This window comes from Rhinolophus ferrumequinum, chromosome X (assembly GCF_004115265.2).
Source record: "Rhinolophus ferrumequinum isolate MPI-CBG mRhiFer1 chromosome X, mRhiFer1_v1.p, whole genome shotgun sequence".
Lineage (NCBI taxonomy): Eukaryota > Metazoa > Chordata > Mammalia > Chiroptera > Rhinolophidae > Rhinolophus > Rhinolophus ferrumequinum.
In genome coordinates, this window is record NC_046284.1 from 3,486,143 (window position 1) to 3,505,043 (window position 18,901).

General features: G+C 56.0%; 1 protein-coding gene across 7 annotated transcripts in view; it reads right to left on the reverse strand.

Annotated features, from left to right (window-relative positions):
- Positions 1 to 736: 736 nt before the first annotated feature.
- Positions 737 to 18,901, reverse strand: part of STARD8 (StAR related lipid transfer domain containing 8) — a 37,124-nt gene continuing 18,959 nt past the window's right edge. For 2 of the 7 annotated variants that reach the window (XM_033109212.1, XM_033109220.1), the window contains exons 2-12: positions 10,074 to 10,137; positions 7,567 to 8,948; positions 6,768 to 6,941; positions 5,756 to 5,915; positions 5,103 to 5,301; positions 4,481 to 4,691; positions 4,049 to 4,163; positions 3,564 to 3,788; positions 2,547 to 2,764; positions 2,269 to 2,445; positions 737 to 2,153 (exon numbers count right to left, since the gene is read on the reverse strand). In XM_033109212.1, coding sequence (XP_032965103.1) covers positions 2,036 to 2,153; positions 2,269 to 2,445; positions 2,547 to 2,764; positions 3,564 to 3,788; positions 4,049 to 4,163; positions 4,481 to 4,691; positions 5,103 to 5,301; positions 5,756 to 5,915; positions 6,768 to 6,941; positions 7,567 to 8,948; positions 10,074 to 10,130 — 3,036 coding nt within the window. In that variant the 5' untranslated portion in view covers positions 10,131 to 10,137 and the 3' untranslated portion in view covers positions 737 to 2,035. Of the gene's footprint in view, positions 2,154 to 2,268; positions 2,446 to 2,546; positions 2,765 to 3,563; positions 3,789 to 4,048; positions 4,164 to 4,480; positions 4,692 to 5,102; positions 5,302 to 5,755; positions 5,916 to 6,767; positions 6,942 to 7,566; positions 8,949 to 10,073; positions 10,138 to 11,139; positions 11,222 to 13,229; positions 13,302 to 18,901 lie in introns of all 7 variants that reach the window. The other 5 variants (XM_033109178.1, XM_033109170.1, XM_033109192.1 and 2 more) reach the window with 5 other exon arrangements.

An 18,901-nucleotide genomic window follows, 5' to 3' on the forward strand; every position in this document is an offset into this window, starting at 1 on the left:
TAGAACGATGTGACAGGGAAGTGGGACTTGACAGGCACCCCAGCCTGTTCAGGCTGGGTGGGAGAGCACACTTACTTGTGACAAGGTACCCCTGACTGCTATGTCAGGCTACTCGACAGCACTGAAAAAATGCAAATACAGACTCGATCGCAAAGCATGTCCTCTCTAGCTGCCCCTCAGAGGTTGGGAATTTTCTGGCTACAGTAACAGGGGGAGGCCACCCCCTTCCACGAGGAAGTCAAAATGAAGGGGCCCCTTGAGTCGCCTGGGCTTTGCTGGCCACAGGAGCTGCCATAACGCATGCAGACTTTTCATAAGCTGACTTATGGGTGCAACAGCTTCTGCAAGTCTCCTGGGGCTGGGTCTCCATTCTTTGTCCTTCAGCTTGGGCTGCGGATTGTAGCAGGGGAAGAAAGGGCAGCGTAGCCAGGGGTACCTCCCCTACGGCCATGGTCAGGATGCCTGAGGTCATGCTTGTGGTCCGCTCAGACGGGGGACCCTGGCCAAGTCAGGCGATGGGATCTGCAGCTTCTGCCCAAGCCCTGGCTTCTTGGAATCCCACCTTCCCCACCACCAGATCACCTCCCAAAGAACTGAGGCCTTGCCGCGTTCCTCCTGCGACTTCCAAGTCCTGGGCCAGTAATGCTCACAACCTCTGACCCCAACACCGAGCCTATGTCGTAACCCACACCCAGTCCCTGGCCACTACCTCAGCAAAGACAGCCACAAGCATCTCTAGCAATGAACGCTTTATTGTTCTGCCGATGGGGTCACGTGGCTCCTGCTCACCACCTCGCCCGTCTCATGTTAAGTGCCCTGCCCGCCACCCCACTCCCACCCACAGATTACAGTACACTCATGATAGGACATATCTGTGTGTATATAGATGTGTGTACGTATATATATCTGTATATACACAAATACATATACATATTTGGACTGTACAGTATTTATAGGTACAAACAAAATAGGCTTAAAGATTACAATGTTGACTAGGACCCATCCCGTGGTCCAGTTTATTTGGCCAACAGAAAGAAGCATGAATTGGCATTTGAATGGAATTTGAACTTCCATAGGAACCAAGACGGCCGATGGATGGGATAGACCAGGTTGGGATCCACACCCAGCTGACCGGGTGGCTGGCTGGCCGGCCGTCTGAGCCGGGCTCTCTGCTTGAGGAAGGGCCTGTGGTGCCGGCATGCTACAGCAGGTACGGAAAGTAGGAGAAGGGACACGGACACAGACACGTGTCTCCTCATCACCATCTGCTTCTGCTTGGCCTGTGTGGTGGAAGCAAGCCTGTTTACTCTCCAGACGTGGCAGTGTGTGGCCAAAGGCTGCAAAGGACCCCAGGGAGTGGCAGATCAAGTGTGGGGCCAAAGCCAGAGGAGACTGGTTCATTGGTCTCTTGAGACTTGAGAAAGAAAGGTTCCCCCCACTCTCATGTCCCAAGCTATCCCAAATCGTCATGTCACCGACTAGGGGCTCGTCAGTGCCAGTCTTTAAATCAGCCTTATAAAAAGCAGCATCATATTTACACAAATAAAACAGCTCATGGTGGTTGGGACTGCCCTGGGCTCTGCCCCTGTGTCTATCCACTCCAGTCCAATGTCTCTGGAAAAGCCAGTGTAGGGCCAATGTTGGGCCCAAAGGCAGGACCAGAACCTCCTGTCCAACCTCAGAGGGACCCTAGCAGCAAACAGGATGGCTTGGAGTCTGAGAAGGGCATTGAGCTGCGAGCACACACTGCTCTCTCTCCTTCCCCCACAGGTTGGGGGGCCTGGAGGGTAGCAGTGATCTTCCTCCTAAAATGGGGGTGGGGGAGGAGTTGGAGTGGAGACGGGACACCGAAATTCTCTTTTCGTCCCGTGCATGTGTGGAGGAGGTTCAGGCGGTAAGAGGGACAGGCAGCGGGGGTGCACGGGCCTGGCTCTGCCCCTGGCAGCAGCATCCAGGGGCTGCTCTGCTCTCATTCTCCCTTAGTCTTTTGGCGCCAAGGGGGCTGGGTGGTGCCACCCTGGAACCAGACTGAGGTTCACAACTTTGTCTCAGGACCAGCTGCCCACAGGGTGGGGAAAGAGTCCCGGATCTTTGCCACTTCCATGGCACACAGGTGCCCAAAGACTTTGTTGTACCAGTCAGGAGAACGGCCCCTGGGGAGGAGAAGAAGGCTGGCATGAGCTGTGGCTTCTTCCCAAGAGCCCTTCCCAGGGAAAGGAAGAAAGGAGTTGCCCCCACGGAGGGTGCCAGGGTGCAGGGGCCTGGTACCTTAGGTCAGCACGGCAGATGTGGGTGAGCCGGGATCGGCCCAGGCCGCAAGGCTCCATGAGGTACTGGGAAGTAAGCATCAGGGCCCGTACCCCCGACTCGGGAACGGGCTGCTCAGGGTCCAGGGACTGGGACACAAGCAGGCAACCCCCACGGGGCAGGTCAGAGCGCCACATCCTGTGCGGAGGGGACACACACCACATTCAGGTTTCTGATGCTGCTTCCCACCCCCTCTCCAGTCCCCTAGGCACAGCAGGGTGACAGCTGGAGCCCCTCACCGAAGCACTACGAAGTCACGGCAGGGATGGGGTGCCATGCTGTCGGTGACATAGTGGTACAGCTCCACACCCGGCATCAGGGCCTCCAGCACCTGTGCCCGCAGCAGGTCCTCATCCCAGAGGGCCCTCTCCCGCAGGATACGGTGTAGCACCACAGCTGGAGGGGCTGCCACCTCCGTGGACGCCTTCCACACACGCAGGGGGTGCCCATCTGGTGCCTGCAAACCATGGCAGTGGGGACAGGAGGCAGCTGTCAGGGCTGGAGAACGCCCACTCACCCTCCACCACCTGAGGAAGGAAGGCTAACCCTGTGTCCCCTGGACTCTCTCTCCTTGCAGATGTCTGCTTCTGCGCCTGCTCAAGAGCACAAGATGACAGACACATATTGTCTGGGGCCTCCTATGCTCTACCAGGAAATAAGCACAGTGCTTGGAATTTCTGGAAGTGAACAGGAAGAGAAGATGGTGATGGTCCTTTTGTACATCCTAGGCGCTGAGCCGGCTTCTCACCCCGACCCTATAAGGGAGGTTTCGCTGTGACCGGTTTATACATGGCAAACCTCAGGGGGTACAGTCTTACTCATAATAAGAATCCAAGGAAGGACATGGCTAGTGCCAAGACAAGGACAGAAAGAAGTCACCTCCAGCCTGCAGCATGACAGCAGGCTCTGAATGGAGGACAGGCATATCCAGTTAGGGCTTACAGTGGCCTGGGGAATGTAGCGGGACAGCAGGGGAGGAAACACAGCATGACCGTGTTGCAGGGAGAGATGGGATGTGAGGCTCTAAAAGCAGTGACATGTCTGGAGTGGGGCTCTGAGAAGGTAATTCTGGCAGATGATGCCCAAGAGAGATCCTTGGTCTCATTTGGCTCTTGCTCTGCTGGCTGACATTCTCCAAGTATCAGGCTGACACAAAGCGACTGCACGGGCAGCTCCTTCCTTTGGGATGCCTGACCCGCTGCCTGTACTATGCCCTCTCCCAGACCCGTGGCAAGCATGCGCAGTGCAGTAGTCACCTTCCTGCATGCCAGCTCCGTGTGCTGGGGCCCCGGCACAGTCATCCAGCCCTTGAAGCGCTCAGCAGCATCACGCAGCAGCTCCTGCACGCTCTCCTCCATGTAGAGACTCAGGCTCATTCCAGCAGCTCGGGCCTGCCGCAACTCAGCCAGGGCTGGGCCAGGAGGGCTGAGCTCAGCGGCACTATAGGAGCCACACAGTTGCACCACCATGTCCTGGGGCACCTGGGACGGCACACATACACACCTGGCTGGGGCAGACCCTCAGTCCCAGAGCCCACGAGTGTGTCAAGTTCACGTTAAGCAGATACAGATGCCTGGCTACTGGGGTGGGGTACAGGAGAAAACTTGCCGGGAACAGTTGGAAGTAGGAAGTTGAGACATATGCGTCAAGTTGGGTCCTATTCCTGACTTGGGGTACAAAGGTCAGGCCTGATGGTTCCCTGAGGTCTGCAAAGTGGGCACCATGGCCTGGAGTTACTCACCTGGAAAAGTTTCTTGCAGTCACTGATCATATGTGATAAGCCCTGGGTAGCGGCCATGTTGTCACTCAGGTCCCTTGGGCCTGGCCGGCCAACCAGGCTGCGTTTGCTCTTGATCCTGGAGGCAGGGGCCAAGAGGAGAGGATGGCACAAGGGCATGAGACAAGATGGCTGACAGGCTCCCCAGAAGTCAGCTTGCCAGTCCTGAACACAAAACAACCTGCTGTCCTTCAAAAGGCTGGGCTTCACAGCATCCAACCAGTCCCCTGGCCCCTGAGGACTCAGGCTGACCCCTTGTGGTGATACCTGAGAACTGCAGGGCCAGCCATCAAGGGCCAAAAGTCAAACGGAGGTAGGGGTGGGGGGGTGAGGGGGAGGGAGGCCAAACCGTCCCTGCCTGGCCCAGTCACACGCTACCCTGTTACCCTGTTTCACCTGGGTGAGGGGCTATCCTTCTTGGAGACGTTGAGGTGGAAGATGGAGGGCGCCAGGCACACTGCCAGGTTGCCGGCTGTCATCTGGTTTTCCTCGGCAGAGGCAATGTCACTTAGGAAGTAGAGGAGGGTCTGCAGCACCTCTCGGTTCTCATCAGGGAGCAGCAAGGTGGCAGCTTGCGCTGCTGCCAACCACTGATCCTTGGGGAGGACTGTGGGGAAGGAATGGCAGAAGGGCTTCCTTATTCCCCTAGAGCCTCCGGCAGCAAGCCTCCTGCTTGCAGGAACACAGAAGAAACGGGTGTGTTTCTTCAAAGGAAGCCAGGGAGACAGAAGGGCTAAGGTGGGCTGAGGGAGGTCTCTGAGTGCTAGATCAAGCTGTGCTCACATGCGCAGTGTAACCTTAGGTAAGGGCCTGGCTTTCCTCGGAGCCTGAGTACATCCTTCCATAGAGTGGGTTTGGGGGACTCAAACATGGTTTCTCCCAACTCTCCATAGTAACTCTTCTAGTGAACACTTGGGTGTGGCTCCATTTGCCCGCACTATGTTTAGCATCCACAAGCCCTAGGACCTGGGGCGGCTGAGAACGGGGCAGGTATGAGGAGCAGGTAAAGGCAACTCACGCTGGTAGATCTGCAGGAAAGTGGTGGTGAGCTTGCTGGTGAAGATGGGCTCAGGCAGGTCTCGGAAGTACTGCTTCAGCAGGTCAGCCACATCGTAGGCCGACTGGCCCTCATAGCACACGTTGTCAGGGGAGGTCTCGTTCATTTGGCGCAGGTTCTGGATCCTAGACTTCACCCCAGACTTGCGGAAGATGCCCACCTGGCCAGGTCAGGGAGGGATGGAGACATGGAGGGAGGACACCATGAGGCCAGGCCTGGGCTGGGAGTCATGAGTGTAGGCCACCCCAGGACTTCCCAGCCTGGCAGGCTTCTTGCTGGGCAGGATTGGAGAGAAATGGCAAAAACCAAAGGAAAGGGATTTTACAGCCTCAGGCAAAGGAGGAAGATGGCTTTAGTGGAAATGAGTAGCAAAAGGGGGATCTAGGCTAAGACAGCCTTCTGGAAAATGGGGACTATAGCGCCTGGGCCAGAAAGAAGCAGAAGGGAGCTTCGAGCCCATCCTTGCCGGGCCTTCCTGAGGCTAGGAAAGGTCTCTGGTGGGCCAGCCTGGCCCAAGGGGAAGGAGCAGAGCAGAGCGGCTCCCCACCCCAGTTTCTCAGCGCTGGAGTTCCTCCCCAGGGCCATCTCTCCGCAGGCACCCCAGGAGGGCTCACCTGGTCCAGGCATTGGCTACGTAAGTAACGCATGGCTTGCTGAATGCTCTGGGGCAGTGGCTGGCCCGTGCGCTGCACGTGGATGAGGGGCGGCACCCCAAACACGTGCTGGCCCCGGTAGTCTGGGGTCTTGTTCCTTTTCATGAACTTGGGCACTGACCTGTTTAGAGGAGTGATAAGGAATCAGGAAGGGGTGTGGGGTAGGCCAGGACACAGCTTGGAGACTCTGTCGGCAGTCTTGGGGGGCTCAGGCAGGGGTGAGCAGGGGTACGAAACACACCATATCCTCAAAGCCAACATTCACTTAACACCTGCTCTGGGCAGGGAGTCACAGGAACACAGGGAGCTCTCCGTCTGGTTAAGGAGATAATTGTGTCAAGAGGCAGTGACAATACATGTGACCAGGAGTGGGCCAAGAACTTAGGGGAAGACCCATGAGGGAGGGGAGCTCTACCCAGGAGCTCAGGAAAGGCTTCAGACAGGAGGTGAAAATTCAGCAGGCTCTTGAAGGATAAGTAGGCATTGTCCCAGCAGAGAAATAGGGAAAGGCCTTCCAGGCCAAAAGAACAGCATGGACAAAGGCAAAGAAGCAGGAAAAAGAGCATGGCACATTCAGGGAAGGGCGACTGGTCCACTGGCCTGTACATGAAAGGATCATGATGCAAGAAAACCGGACCTCGTACTTGGGCAATGGGGAGCCACGGAAGGGTGCTCAGCAGGAGAGTGAGCACCAGAGCTGCATTTTAGGACAGGCTTGCTGGTGCAGTATGGAGGTGAGGGTGGAAAAGGACCTTGGGTCCCCCAGCACCACCACCACTCCTCATCACATGCAGTGTACATACTCCCATGCATGCCATGTACACCCCCTGCAGATGTCTACCCAGAGCCACGCTGGCCTCTCAGGCCACACCCCTCCAACCTCCTGTGGGCTCTGCCCGTCTGTGTCCGCCTTCTGGGGCTGACCCTCCCAGGTTCCTGGAGCCGGCACAGGGAGGGGCGCAAGCACACTCACCAGCCCCAGCCCTGTTTGTGGGGCACAGTGTACTTCTCCATGAAGGCCGTGAGCCGCAGCAGGGAGCCCTTGTGCAGCAGGTGGATCTGGCTGGCAAACTGCCGGTTGATCTCCAGGGACTCGGAGTTGAGGCTGGGCCTGTGGGAGTTCTGAAAACTGTGCCAACGGAGCTTCCTGAGGAGGGGGGAGGCGTGGAGAAGGCCAGAGGAGCAGGTTTGGGTCAACCTTAGAAAGGGCCCTGTTCTCCTCGTCCCGCTTTCCTCCCAAAAGAGAGAAAATGCAGGGAGATGGGATCACTGTCCACATTACTGCTGGGCCCAAGGGGGAGAGAACAGCTTCTCAGCTTCCAGGGCTTTCCAGTGGCCCAGACGCTGTCAGGGAGGTAGGTGGCACAGACCTCAGACCCATCTAGTGCCAGCAAGTAGTACCAGCCCCTACCCTTCCAGGCTGCAGTGGAAGGGCTGCTTTGAGAAACCCAGAATGGCAAAACTGGGCGACACATGGGGAAAGTAAGGCCCGAAGAGGAGCTAGGATTTGCTCAAGGCCACGGCAGAGGCAGGTCCAGAACCTGATATTCTAGACTGTTGAGTCCTACACTCATGCTATTTCCCTCCTGTGACGGGCTGCCTAAAGTTAACCACCGAGTCCCCCAAGAACCTGCTCCTGGGCCTCATAACTAAGAAAGTGGCTTGGGGTGGGGGCCAAAGATGCAGGGAGGGTGGAGAGGGGAAGAAAGGGGGGGCGGGAAACAACAGAAACAACAGAGCCCCCTGCCCCCACCCCTACCCTGAACTCCCACCTGCAGGGTCTGGTAAGTGAGGCTCCAACGCCTGAATCTCGTCGTTCACGGGGTGCTGATGCCTGGAGTCCAGCCAGGGACCCTGCGGCCTCAGCTTCGTTCATGGAGTTCCCGCTACTGTCCAGTTCGCTGGAGGATGCCACAGTGTCAGAAACAGACTGTCCTTCTTCCACAGACAGGCTGGACGCAGAGGTGGGTTCCCCACCTGAAGTCACCTCCTGCTCGTTACCCTGGGCCAGGCCCGGGGCTGTGACCTCAGCTTGTCCCTGGGGCTCGTCGTTGGCCGGGGCCGGGCTCACTGCCTGGACATGAGCCTGGTCCAGGGCTGAGGACTCTCTGTGGGCTGGAGCCTCAGACTGACTTTCGACCTCAATTGTGGCTATTTCTACTGATGAAGCGGCTTCCTCCTCTTCTTCCTCATCTTCTTCCTCTTCCTTATCTCCAGGCCCCAGGTCTGGGTACATGGCCTGAGACCAAAGCTCTACCCTTTGCTGCAAGCCCCAGACGTGCTGCAGGATGTCGTCTAGGTGAGCATAGCTGCCCCCAGCCTCCTCCTCGTCTTCGGCCTCGGCCCGAGCCAGTACAGGCTCAGCTGAGTACAGCTCGGGCATGTTGTCATAGGTGCTGGCATGGCTGCCCGTGGAGCCACAGGAGCCCCGGCGCCCTTCGCAGCCCCAGCGCCTACCTGGTTGCCAATCGGCCAGACGGTGTCCATCCTGAGGACACAGGCTCTCAATGGACAGGGAGCGAGGGAATGTGCCTGGTTTGTGGTCCCTGGGCACATGCACCAGGCAGTCACCCCTGTGTGCCCGTGGAGGATGCCGGAATGTGGCCACAGGCCAGGCCTCCCAGGCCCGCTGAGTCTCAGTGCCACCACCACTGGCTGAGGTGTCTGCCCGGTTCTTGGCCCTGTAGAATCCAGCTGAGAAGAAGGCACGGCGGCTGCGGAAAGACGAGGCTTTGGTGGCCTTCTCCGAACTGGTTGGGCTATGCTCCGGCTCGGCTTGCCGGCTGCCACTCTTTTCCTTCCTCCTCAGAGACTCAAGGTGCTTGAGGAAACTACGGGAACGGTGCTTCTTGGCTTTGTCCTGGGGACCCTCTGGTCCCTGGGTGGGTCTGAGGAGGGACCGGTCACATGGGCTGGGGGTACGGCTTAGCAAGGGCAGGTCCGCTGGCTCGGGTGGTAGGCTCACTGTGATGGCTGGCAGGGAGGTGGCACTAAGCTCAGTGAGGACGCTCTCACAACTGGAGGTCACTGGCAGTCCAGGGCTCGGTGGAGCCAGCAGGTCAGAGGAGCCCACGCGAGACCAGTGATTATTTTCTCGCTGCAAGGCCCAGGGGTTGCCGACGGTACAGTGCTCCTCGTCATCAGAGTCGTCATTCTGGGAAGGGTGCCACACGGATGGGTCAGAGAAGTCCACCCACAGCCCTTGCTTGTGCTCCACTCTCTGCCTCCAAACTCCTGTGGGGCTTGGAGGCAAAGAACCCTGCTTTCTGGTTGAGGACATGTCCTAGAGGAGGGAGCTAGCTCTGGGAGTGTCAGAGGAAGAAGCCCAGATGGATGGTAACGGTCATCTGATTCATCTAATCCCTCCCCATTTACAGATAGGAAAACCCTGACCCACAAGTGAGAAGCTACTTGCCCAAGGTCATACAATGTCAGACAGGAAGTGAGTGGCAGAGCCAGGCTAGAGTCCAGGCGTCTTGACCTCCTGTCCTCAGCAACCTCTCAAGTCTAGACTACAGTCTTAGATCAGAATCACAGCATGCCAGAGCTGGCAGCAGGAGATTTTAGATTTTCTCATTTTCTAAGTTGCAAGGTGGGAAAAGTGAGGTCCAGAGAGGGCAAGAGGCTTGCCCAAGGTCACTGAGCAGTCAGTGGCAGAGCTGTGACCAGGTCCCCGGGGTCTTCTGCTTCTCAGGCCAGGTTTCTGGCAACTTGGCTGATGCACCCAGCTGCAGGCCTCTGAGGGAGAAAGCCCCAGAGGAAACCCACAGAGCCTGACCCCGGGGAGGGATGGGGTAATCAGGTTCACAATCCAGGGCTACATGAAGACCGACAGTCCTCGTGGCTTCTGCAATCCCAGATTGGGAGAGTCGGAAAGAACTGTGGACTTTATGTGGGTGGGGTTGAGGACCCTAACTTCTAAAACCATGCAGGCCATGATTTTTCTATCACATTATTCTGTCTCTACCCCCTACTCAAGGAATTTCTGCCATCACAGAGCAGGGAGGAGAGGCAGATGGATTTCCCTGAGGAGGGGCCATCTCTAGGTCAAGTTGTCAGCAAACCCAGGAGGTGGGTGCGTGAGGCCACGGGCCAGGGTACTTATCACACTTCAGCAACTAGATCAGGCCAAAACCCAGAGGCATCATACAGCCCCCTACACCCCACTCCCAGGCTGGAACAAGGCACTGCTCTGGACGCCCCAGACTCCCAGGACACTGGAGCTACTTTCCAAGTGGTTTGTGAAGGTCTTGGGTTCCCCACTGTTGCCATGCCTCACCTGCTTGCATTGAAAATGAACCTCCAGTTTCATCGAGGCACAATTGTTCAAGGTCATCAGCCTCCTGCAAGAAAATGAGGCAGTGTTCACCCAAGCATCCTAACCCCCAAAGCCTGCAGGGCATAGCCTACCAAGACACTCCGAAGGTGTCATCCACTACTTCACACGCGCAGCCATCGAAACTTCTCCCAAGCCCCAGTGTTCATGAAGGTTTCAGTGCCAGACATGATATCGGGGAGATTGTGGCCGCTGGACTCTGAGAGCTTTTACATGTGGAAAGCAACCACTCCAGAGATGGGACAAGAAGCAAACCACCACACGGCAGGACAGAAGGCACAGCAGGCACACAGAGGGTGGGCCAAGGCAGTTCCATGACCAGAGTGGGGTGTAGTCAGAGAAGGCTTCCTGGAAGACAGAAATGGGATGCTGAGGGAGACAGACACAGGGACTCATATGCCAGGCTTCAAGAGGGCCTGGGACAAGGTAGAGTTGGAAATAGCCAATAAACAGACCAGTGTGAGTATGAGACCGGGGACTGAGGCAGCTAAGGTCAGTCAAAACCAGACTGCAAAGGGCCTCAGCTCTCACGCTAAAAACACTTTGCATTTTTCCCTTCAGGCACTAACACAGTTTAAGCGGAGGCGTGCCCGCCTGGAAACTGACTCTAGTGGTCTAGTGGCCGTTGGGAGGCTGGCCCAGGACGAGGCGGAGGATGCAGAGATGGAAGGCAGGAAGGCTAGTTAGGAGGCAGTAATGGATCCAACCAAGAAGTCATGATTTGGCCTCAAACAAGGGCCGAGCTGGTGTAAGTAGAGAGGGAACAGATCAGAGGATGGTCTGGGGGAATGTAACTGAAGGGAGAAAAGAACCAAGGCCAGATCCTAGCTTTCCAGCTCGAGTGCCTTAGTGGGTGAGGGTGCCACAGACCCAGAAGACAGAGTCAGTGGATGAGCTTTGTTAATAGGCGGGGCCTCTCCTCTGTTAGGGCGAACGGGATTGCTTGTTTTCCACAAGGAAGCCCCAAGCCAGGCCCCGACCTCCCAGACCTGGCCCTCAGCCCCCCTACCTGCAAAGGGCCCCCAAAGAGTCCTCGTCCAGAAAACCGTGGTCCTTCTTCACAGAGCCAAGATCCAGGGGAAACGAACCTTCTGTGTGGCAGAGAAGGCAAGATGAGTTGGGGGCGGTCGGTCAGAATCTCTGCCAGCGGCCCTTGGGCTGGAAGGGGGAGGCTGGGGAAGCAGGGAGGCAGGCCAGGACAAACAGAGCAGAGGAAGCCTGGAGGAAAGAAGGGCCCAGGGAGCTCAAGTAGGCCATCAGGGGAAAGGTGGAGGAGAGGCCCCATAAGGCACTGAAGCAGGTCCATGCGCAGCTGCAGACCTGAGGCCCTCGGTGGCTGCATGGAGCCAACATGCCCCCCCAGTCCCTTTTGAAACCGGGGCTGCTCAGACATGGAACCTCCTCTCTGGTGCAAGGTGAGCTGGGGGAGCAGAGAAAGAGTGAGGACAGAAGAAACACTTCCCACTGCTACCCAGAGCAGGGGGGCCCTGTCCCTGGGATTTCGGGAGGGGAGGGAGAGAGGAAGGAGCAGGGGAGGAGAAGAGAGCAGCCAGGAAGTCCCACATCTCTCTGCCTTATTGGTAAAAAGAGCCTATTTATTCATTGCTAATGTTCATTGAGCACCTCCTTTGTGCCAGACATGGGACACAACAGTGAATGAAACAGAAATGGTCCCAGCCTTCTGGACTTTTCACTCTCCTGGGGATAACAGACAATAAACAATATGTGACACAAACAAGAGAATGCAGGAATAAATGCTCCAAAGACATCAGCCAAGGTGATTGGGTAAAGAGAGGCTGGGCGGGGGCTACTCGTAGGGAGGTGGTCAGCAGAGGCCTTTGGGGGTGGTGACCTCTGGGCTGACTCCTGAAGAATGAAAAGGGGCCCGCTGTGCAAAGAACCTGGAAAGAGTTCGTGGCAGCAGTCACATGAAGTCTCTGAAGATGGAAAGGGCCCGGAGTGAGCGCATGATGGAAAGGAGCCTGGGGCATGGTGAGCACAGGGGAGAGGAGTAAAGGGCCATCTTTCTAAGTGTGATGGAAGCCAGCGGAGAAGTGCCACAATCAGAGCACAGGAGGGACACAGTGAGGTGCTCCAGCTTCTGTGCATTCACAGCAAGGAGGTGGTGCTCTAGGCCAGGCGACGGGTGATGCACGTCACACTGATGTGGCAGTGAAGGTGGGAGGAAGTGGATCGATTCAAGATATAGTCTTGAGGGAGAAGGAACCTGCTGAAAGGTTAGCTACGGGGGCAAAGGAAAAGAGGAACTGTGGATGATTTCCAGATGTGGGGCTTGCGTGGGTGGTGATACCATCAGGGGTTCAGGTTTAGAGCCATCTGACATCAGAGTCAAGATACTTAATTGGCAGTTGAATAGATAAACCTGAACAGACAGACATTTGGGAGTCACCAGAATATAGATGGTGCCTGGACAAGGATCTCCTGGGAAAGAAATGTTGAGAGAGCAGAGGGGCCAGCATGTAGCCCTGGGACACCTCAACATTTACCTCTCATTTAGAGGAATGGCAGTCCACTAAGGAGACTGAGAGGAGTGGCCAGAGAGACGGTCAGAGGGAGGGTTTCTAGAAGCTGAAGTGAGCGGCCAAGTACACTGATCGCTTTTGAGAGATAAAGTGAGGACTGGGGAGTGACCCCTGAATTTCATCACATGGAAGTCACCGGTGAGCTGGAAGAGGACCGCGTGGCTGGCGAGTGGGGGTGAACCCAGGGTGTAGTGGGGATGTGGGAAGAAGAGGGCAAGTGGGGACAGCAAGTATGAACGATGCTAAAGAAAAACAGGAAGATGAAGAAGGCCTGCGGAGAAATGAGGCTACGGGGAAGGTGGGTGAGGGCAGGGCCACATCCATGCAACTGGCACCTGCAGAAGTGGTACCAAGCAGGGGCCGTGGTCAAGACCAGGCATTTTAACACCTGGGCGACGACGGAGCTTGTGAGAGCTGATGAGAGCCAGCTAGTAGGGACAGTGACGTAGGTGGAACTACAAGCAGGGCAGTCAGAGAATCTGATGTGCCCCATCATACAGGTGAAAGAAAACGGAGGGATGAGGAAAGTTTGGGGGTGGGGGAACAGAAGCCTTACCCTCAAAAAGCTGAGCATACTGAGAGAATCCTGTTGCTCGGAGCCACTCGCATGCTTTTTTGGCCTCAGCTTCTAAAACAGAACAGCCGGGGAGAATGAGGTGGAGAAGTGGGGTTAGCGGGGTGATGGGTACATGCGGTGTCACCTCCAACAGGCAGGCACCTCTAGTTCTCGTGATCCGGAAATGGCAAGAGTAGCTCAGAAGGGCTGGTGTATCGCCTTCATGCTCCAGCCAGGTAGGATTTACCCTCAGCTCCCCAAGACCCACTTCCCGTCCGTGCTGAGCCCCCTTTCTTGAGCCTCAGTCCTTGCCTATCCCCAGCCTCTCCCACTCTCCTGACCCTGCCCAAGAACAGAACCCACCAACAGGAGCAACTGCCAGAACCCTCTGGGGTCAAGGAGTGCTGCTGGGGAAGAAACGCACAACTGTGTCTTCACCCCTCTTCCCTCGGGGAGCCATCGCCTTCTGTGGTCTGCGTAGACTGACTAGTCCAGCTAGGGACACGAAATGTTCACCAATGATGGTTCTCTTTCACCCTCATCATACCTAACATTCTCCAGCTCTTTGACAACCAAACCGCATTTAATGCACACAACAAGCTGTGAAGAAGGCTTTACTTTTCCCGTTTCACAGACCTCCAAACAGGCTCAGAAAGGAAGGGCTGGTCTATGGTGTCACAGTTGACGATCTCACAGTTGACAGGGTAGCAGTGCTGGGGCCAGTCTGACTCCCGCTCAGGGTTCCTACCCTTCTGACATGGTGGCTGCCCCAGGGCTCTTCCTCCCCTACCACTCATCAAGTTCCAAGCTTCCTTGCCCTGGGAAGCTCCCAGGATGGCCCCAGCTCTCCTCAGTGGCTGGCCTATTTGCAGCATTACCCAGTGCTGCCTGTCATGCCGACACACTGCTGACCTGTGGGCGTCTTGGAGGGTGACAGCTGGGTCGGCCTCCCGCCTCTGCTCTGGGAGTGCCTGCCAGCGGGGCATCCCTGCCAGCCTCAGTGGAGACACGTAGCTGGACTGAAGCACAGAGGAGGCGCTCCTGGCCCAGCGTACGCTGAGTACCAGCAGCGCAGCCCTGAGACTGCCCGGGCAGCTGTTTGTTCCCTACCCAGGTGGTGCCTGGGAGCAGTGGGGCTGGGACCCTGCGGCCTGGCATGGGGGTGGGGCAGCTGCTGGCTCAGCAGAGCTGCTTTGGTCACACAGTCCGGGCCCCATTTCCTTCATTTTCTCAGCACATGTGACCAGGCCACTCCAAGGAGACTGGTGGGGTTTTTCCAAGACGGGAAGTGCTCTCTCTTCCCAGTGCTCTCCCACAGAGAAATTCTGGATGAGATCCTGGCAGCGGGAACTGATAAGTTAAAGGACAAATCAGTATTTCAGACATGCTGCGTGGGTAGAGGAGGAAGGAAAGCATGTGGGAACGTGGAAGTTGGTCAGGAAAAGTAATAGGCTCCTTAAGGGTCACACACTAATGAGGATTTGACAGGGACAAGGGAAGGCTCTGCAGCCGCGGGAGTCCATGAGGGCTTTGGGGACAAACAGGGATGGGGCGGGGATGCACACCGCGCCAGCATCTGTAGCCATTTCCTTATGTCCACGATCCCCATGGACTGGCCTGGGCTCATACACTTGCATACGCACCCCCACAGGCCTCTCGTCTGTGCATGCACCTGCATCTGTGTGTATGTGCGTATATTTTGTTACTGCAACCCTCTAACCTATGATCGAGATTTAGGACTTATTGGGACCTCTAAGAGGTCCCAGACAGCATTTGTTCTCACAGGGCCCAGCTAGCACTACCTCCGCCCCTCTGGCAGGGGGCAATGCAGGCCTGGGAAAGGATCCGGGTCTCTAGGCAGGTGGTGGCCTGGCGGATGTGATAAGAGCAGCGATAAAAGCAGCGTGAAGGGACTTCACGCCCACCCAGCGAGCATTTGAGGGACATGGTTTCGCTGGCCGGGCAGCTCAGCTGGCTGCTACGACCACAACCCAGTCTCCTACTCCTGCCACACACCTGAGAGAAGGCCCTTCCCCATCCTCAGAGCTCTTCCCAACAGCCAGCTCTGCTTTCCTATCATTAGGGCAACATGGAGGTGCCAAAGGAGGGGCCAGATCGAACCTGCCAAAAGGAGGGCACAGAAGGGAACAGTGACATCTAAAGAGACATGAGCCTGGTATGGCCACCCAAGGCAGGGGAGCCCCAGAACAAACAAAGACACCGTGATGAAGTCCTGTGTCTTGCACCATGTGCCCAAGGCACGCAGCCCACGGGGGAGTGGCGGGCTGCCTGCTCCCCTAATGCTAGGCGTGAAGGAGACCAGCTCACTCAGGTGGGTGCCACTTTGTGTCATTCCTACCTACCTACTCGGAATAGCAGGGCCATAGGGCCCTAGGTAGGAATGAAACAAAGACTACCTACCTGCCCTGGAGCAGCAGCGGCAGCATCACCTGGGAGCTGGTTAGACACGCAGAGTCCCAGGCCTACTGATCTGAACCACCATTGAACCTGATACTCAGGTGATTTGCATGCAAATGAAAGTTTGAGAAGCGCTGGCCTAAATCACTCAGCTCAGGGATTCTCACCATTGGAAGCCTGTTACAATCAGCTAAGAAGTTTGTGCACCACCAATTCCCCAGAGGCTGGTTTAATTGGTCTGTGATAGGACACTCCAAATAAGTATTTGTAAAACGCTACAGTAGGGGCATACTGAGGACCAGGGGACTTTTCCAAGCCACACAATTAAGTTTCACAACTGAGACTGAGAGCCTGATCCCAAAATTCCATGTCCAGCACTCTTTTCCGTCACATTATGCCCACCCACCCTCAGATGCCAGATAAACAAGGGCTTAGACTCAAAGGAATGACTCAAAGGAATCAACTCCAGGTCCCCAAACATTTCTTTCTGCCCCTTCTGGTCTAGTGGAGTGACAAGCCTGAGTTCAAATCCTGGGGCCGTCACTCACTCGCTCTCTGACTTTGGGCAAGTTGTTTAACCTCTCTAAGACTCAGTTTCATCCTCTATAAAATGAGGGTGATGGAATCCACTTCTAACAGCTACTGAGAGCATTCAATAAAATACTCGAAAGACAGAAAGACCCTGACACCTACTACCAAGCACTCACCAGACGAGTCCCCCCCCTCTGCCCAAAGCCTCCCAAAAGAAAAAGAGGAAATGGGAGAAAGGAGCCCAGCTAGCGTCCCCTTCTGGGTCTGGTAAGTGGCCACATCCAAATCCCTGTCACAACTGGAACCAAATGGCTCAGGGAAGTGGGTTAAGAGGCAGAAATCTCGGAGGCCACAACAGCTCCAAAAGACAAAAGAGCGGAGGAGCTTACGGCAGGGCTCCAGATGAATCCCCAGCAGCCCTCCTGGCAGGAATCTGGAGAATGTAATAGGTTATTGCCCAACAGGATGTCAGGGACATTGGCTCTGGACAACACACCACCCCATGGAGAGCTGGGAGGCCCCGAGGCTACCTACCAGATGAAGCAGTCCGGGACATACGTCTTAGTGATTAAGGGCTAAGCTACGGCAAAATGGCATTTTGCCTTCGTCCCTCCCACCCGTCGCAGCCTGCCCAGGCTGGGGCCAGGAGTGACCACCCACCCCCAGAAGAATCAGCTCCCTTGGGGCTGGGGCCCAGGCGGCCTGATGAGGATTGCCTTATGTGCCTGGCGGGGAGAGTGACACCGGGCAGGCTGAGGCGAGTGATGTAGGAATGTCTGTGGCCCCTGGTCCTGCCTCTGTCCAGATGTGCAGATTCCAACAGTTTCAACTGCCATATTATACAAGCTGTGCTCTGGCCAAGGATAGGGTAATATGCCAGGACAGGTCAGAGAGAGCACTCAGCTGGCACACACTGGATTCCACTGAGATTTAAGCCCAGACTCTAGCCCTCGGGAGAGACCCAGCGGATCTGAGCCATAGATTTGGGGGAGAGAGCGTACTAGAGAGCTCTGGAGTCAAATCAGGTCCCAGGGCCACACTCACAGGTCTCCTGGAGGGAGCATCGAAGGACTGGCTGAGCAGTGGACGGTTTCCGAGGTCAGTGGTGGTGTCCGCACCTACTCTTACACAGGCCATGGCCCAGGGGTCTCTTAGCATGGAGCACTTTGCTACTCAGAGAACGATGGAATGAGGACAAAAGCAGGGCTTCTGTGCTTGAGCTGCTCTATGTACGTGAGGGTAGAGTTCACGTACCCAGGAGAAATGCACCAACATTCCCCACGGAGGAAAGGCAGTAACGGCCAACCGTGATAACTGAGCTGGAGAAAAAGCTTTTTCCAATCACACCGCTCCCTACTTGCTGCCTAAGTCATCTTAGGCAACTTGCTTCATCTGCAGAGCTTTGCTTTCCAAATCTACACAGTGAGGACTAACAGCGTTCCAGCCGACCTTCCTGGTTACTGTCTGGTTTTGCAAATGTCTGTCTGAAAGTTGTCATTACAGAGGGCTGCTTTTGTGAGCACAACTTGAACTGTGTTCGCATAGTCTTTTAGTTCCGATACCGTGTCCTAGTTGTGAAGAAGTGAGAAAGAAAGCTAGGAGGAAAAGACAAGGCAGTAGACCACTAAGCTTTGGGAAACCAGGACTCCCCCTGCCATTGTCACCAAACCCACTCAGCGGGAGTCACTCTAGGGAGAGGATTGCTTCTGTTGTTTTTGAGAACTCTCCAGGTGATTCTAAAGTGCAGCCAAGATAGAGAACCACTGAGCTAAACAGATGTGGCCTGCTAAAAGGCCACAGCATAGGTCTCTGGAAAGATTCTAGCCAGAGACAAACTCAGGCTGTTCCAATCACTGGCCCACGTTCCCTCTAGGTCTGAGAGCAGGAGAGGGCAATTAGCAGAAATATGAATGCATGTGGTAGGACCAGAGGGCAGGTCTATGGGTGTTTGTGGGGGTAATTGATTCAAACAGCTGACCTGCTCCTTGAGGCAGCTCCCAACCACCGGGTGGGGTTCCTTTACCATACTCAGCGCCTTATCTGCAAAGGCATCTCATCCATGGCCCTCACAGCAGGATGACCATCTCTGAAACAGATCTGGTATCAGTATGGACTCTCCCACCTTCAGTGAGCACAGGCGGAAAGCATTCCAAGGCGGTGGACAAAGACCTGCAATACTGCTGTCTATGTGCCAACCCACGTTCTCAAGGTGGGCTCAGCTGGTACCCAAGACAGGCAGAGGGGCCGCCTACCACTCTAGGCCCCGCTGCTGCCCCTGAGAAATGCTAGGTCCTGACAGATAGCTCCTCTGACCACTTCTCTTGGTTGATGCAAGGCCTGTTTCCTTTGCCTGCCCCCACTCCTAGAGACGGACCTCCTGAGGAGGAGATGCTGGCCTTTTGGGAGAGGGCTTACACCTCACTTGGCCGCAAGAGCTTACGACCAGCCTGTTTCACCCTCCCATAAGTGGCCTACACCAAAAGAAGTGGGCCCGTCCAGCCTCAAGTCTTGGATCCGTCAGCGGCGGAGCTTCATTTGAACTTGCACAAAGGGGCCCTCTGGGTTGGCAGTGACCCTGGTAGAGATGCTGCAACAGGTGATTGCCTGGCTATGCCACATCTCTCTCTGGGGGACCAAGGGACAGGGGCCTTCACTAGGGCCCATACTAAGAGCTGTCATGGGATTCCAGGACGGCCAGGACTTCCCCTCCCAACCCTGGAGTG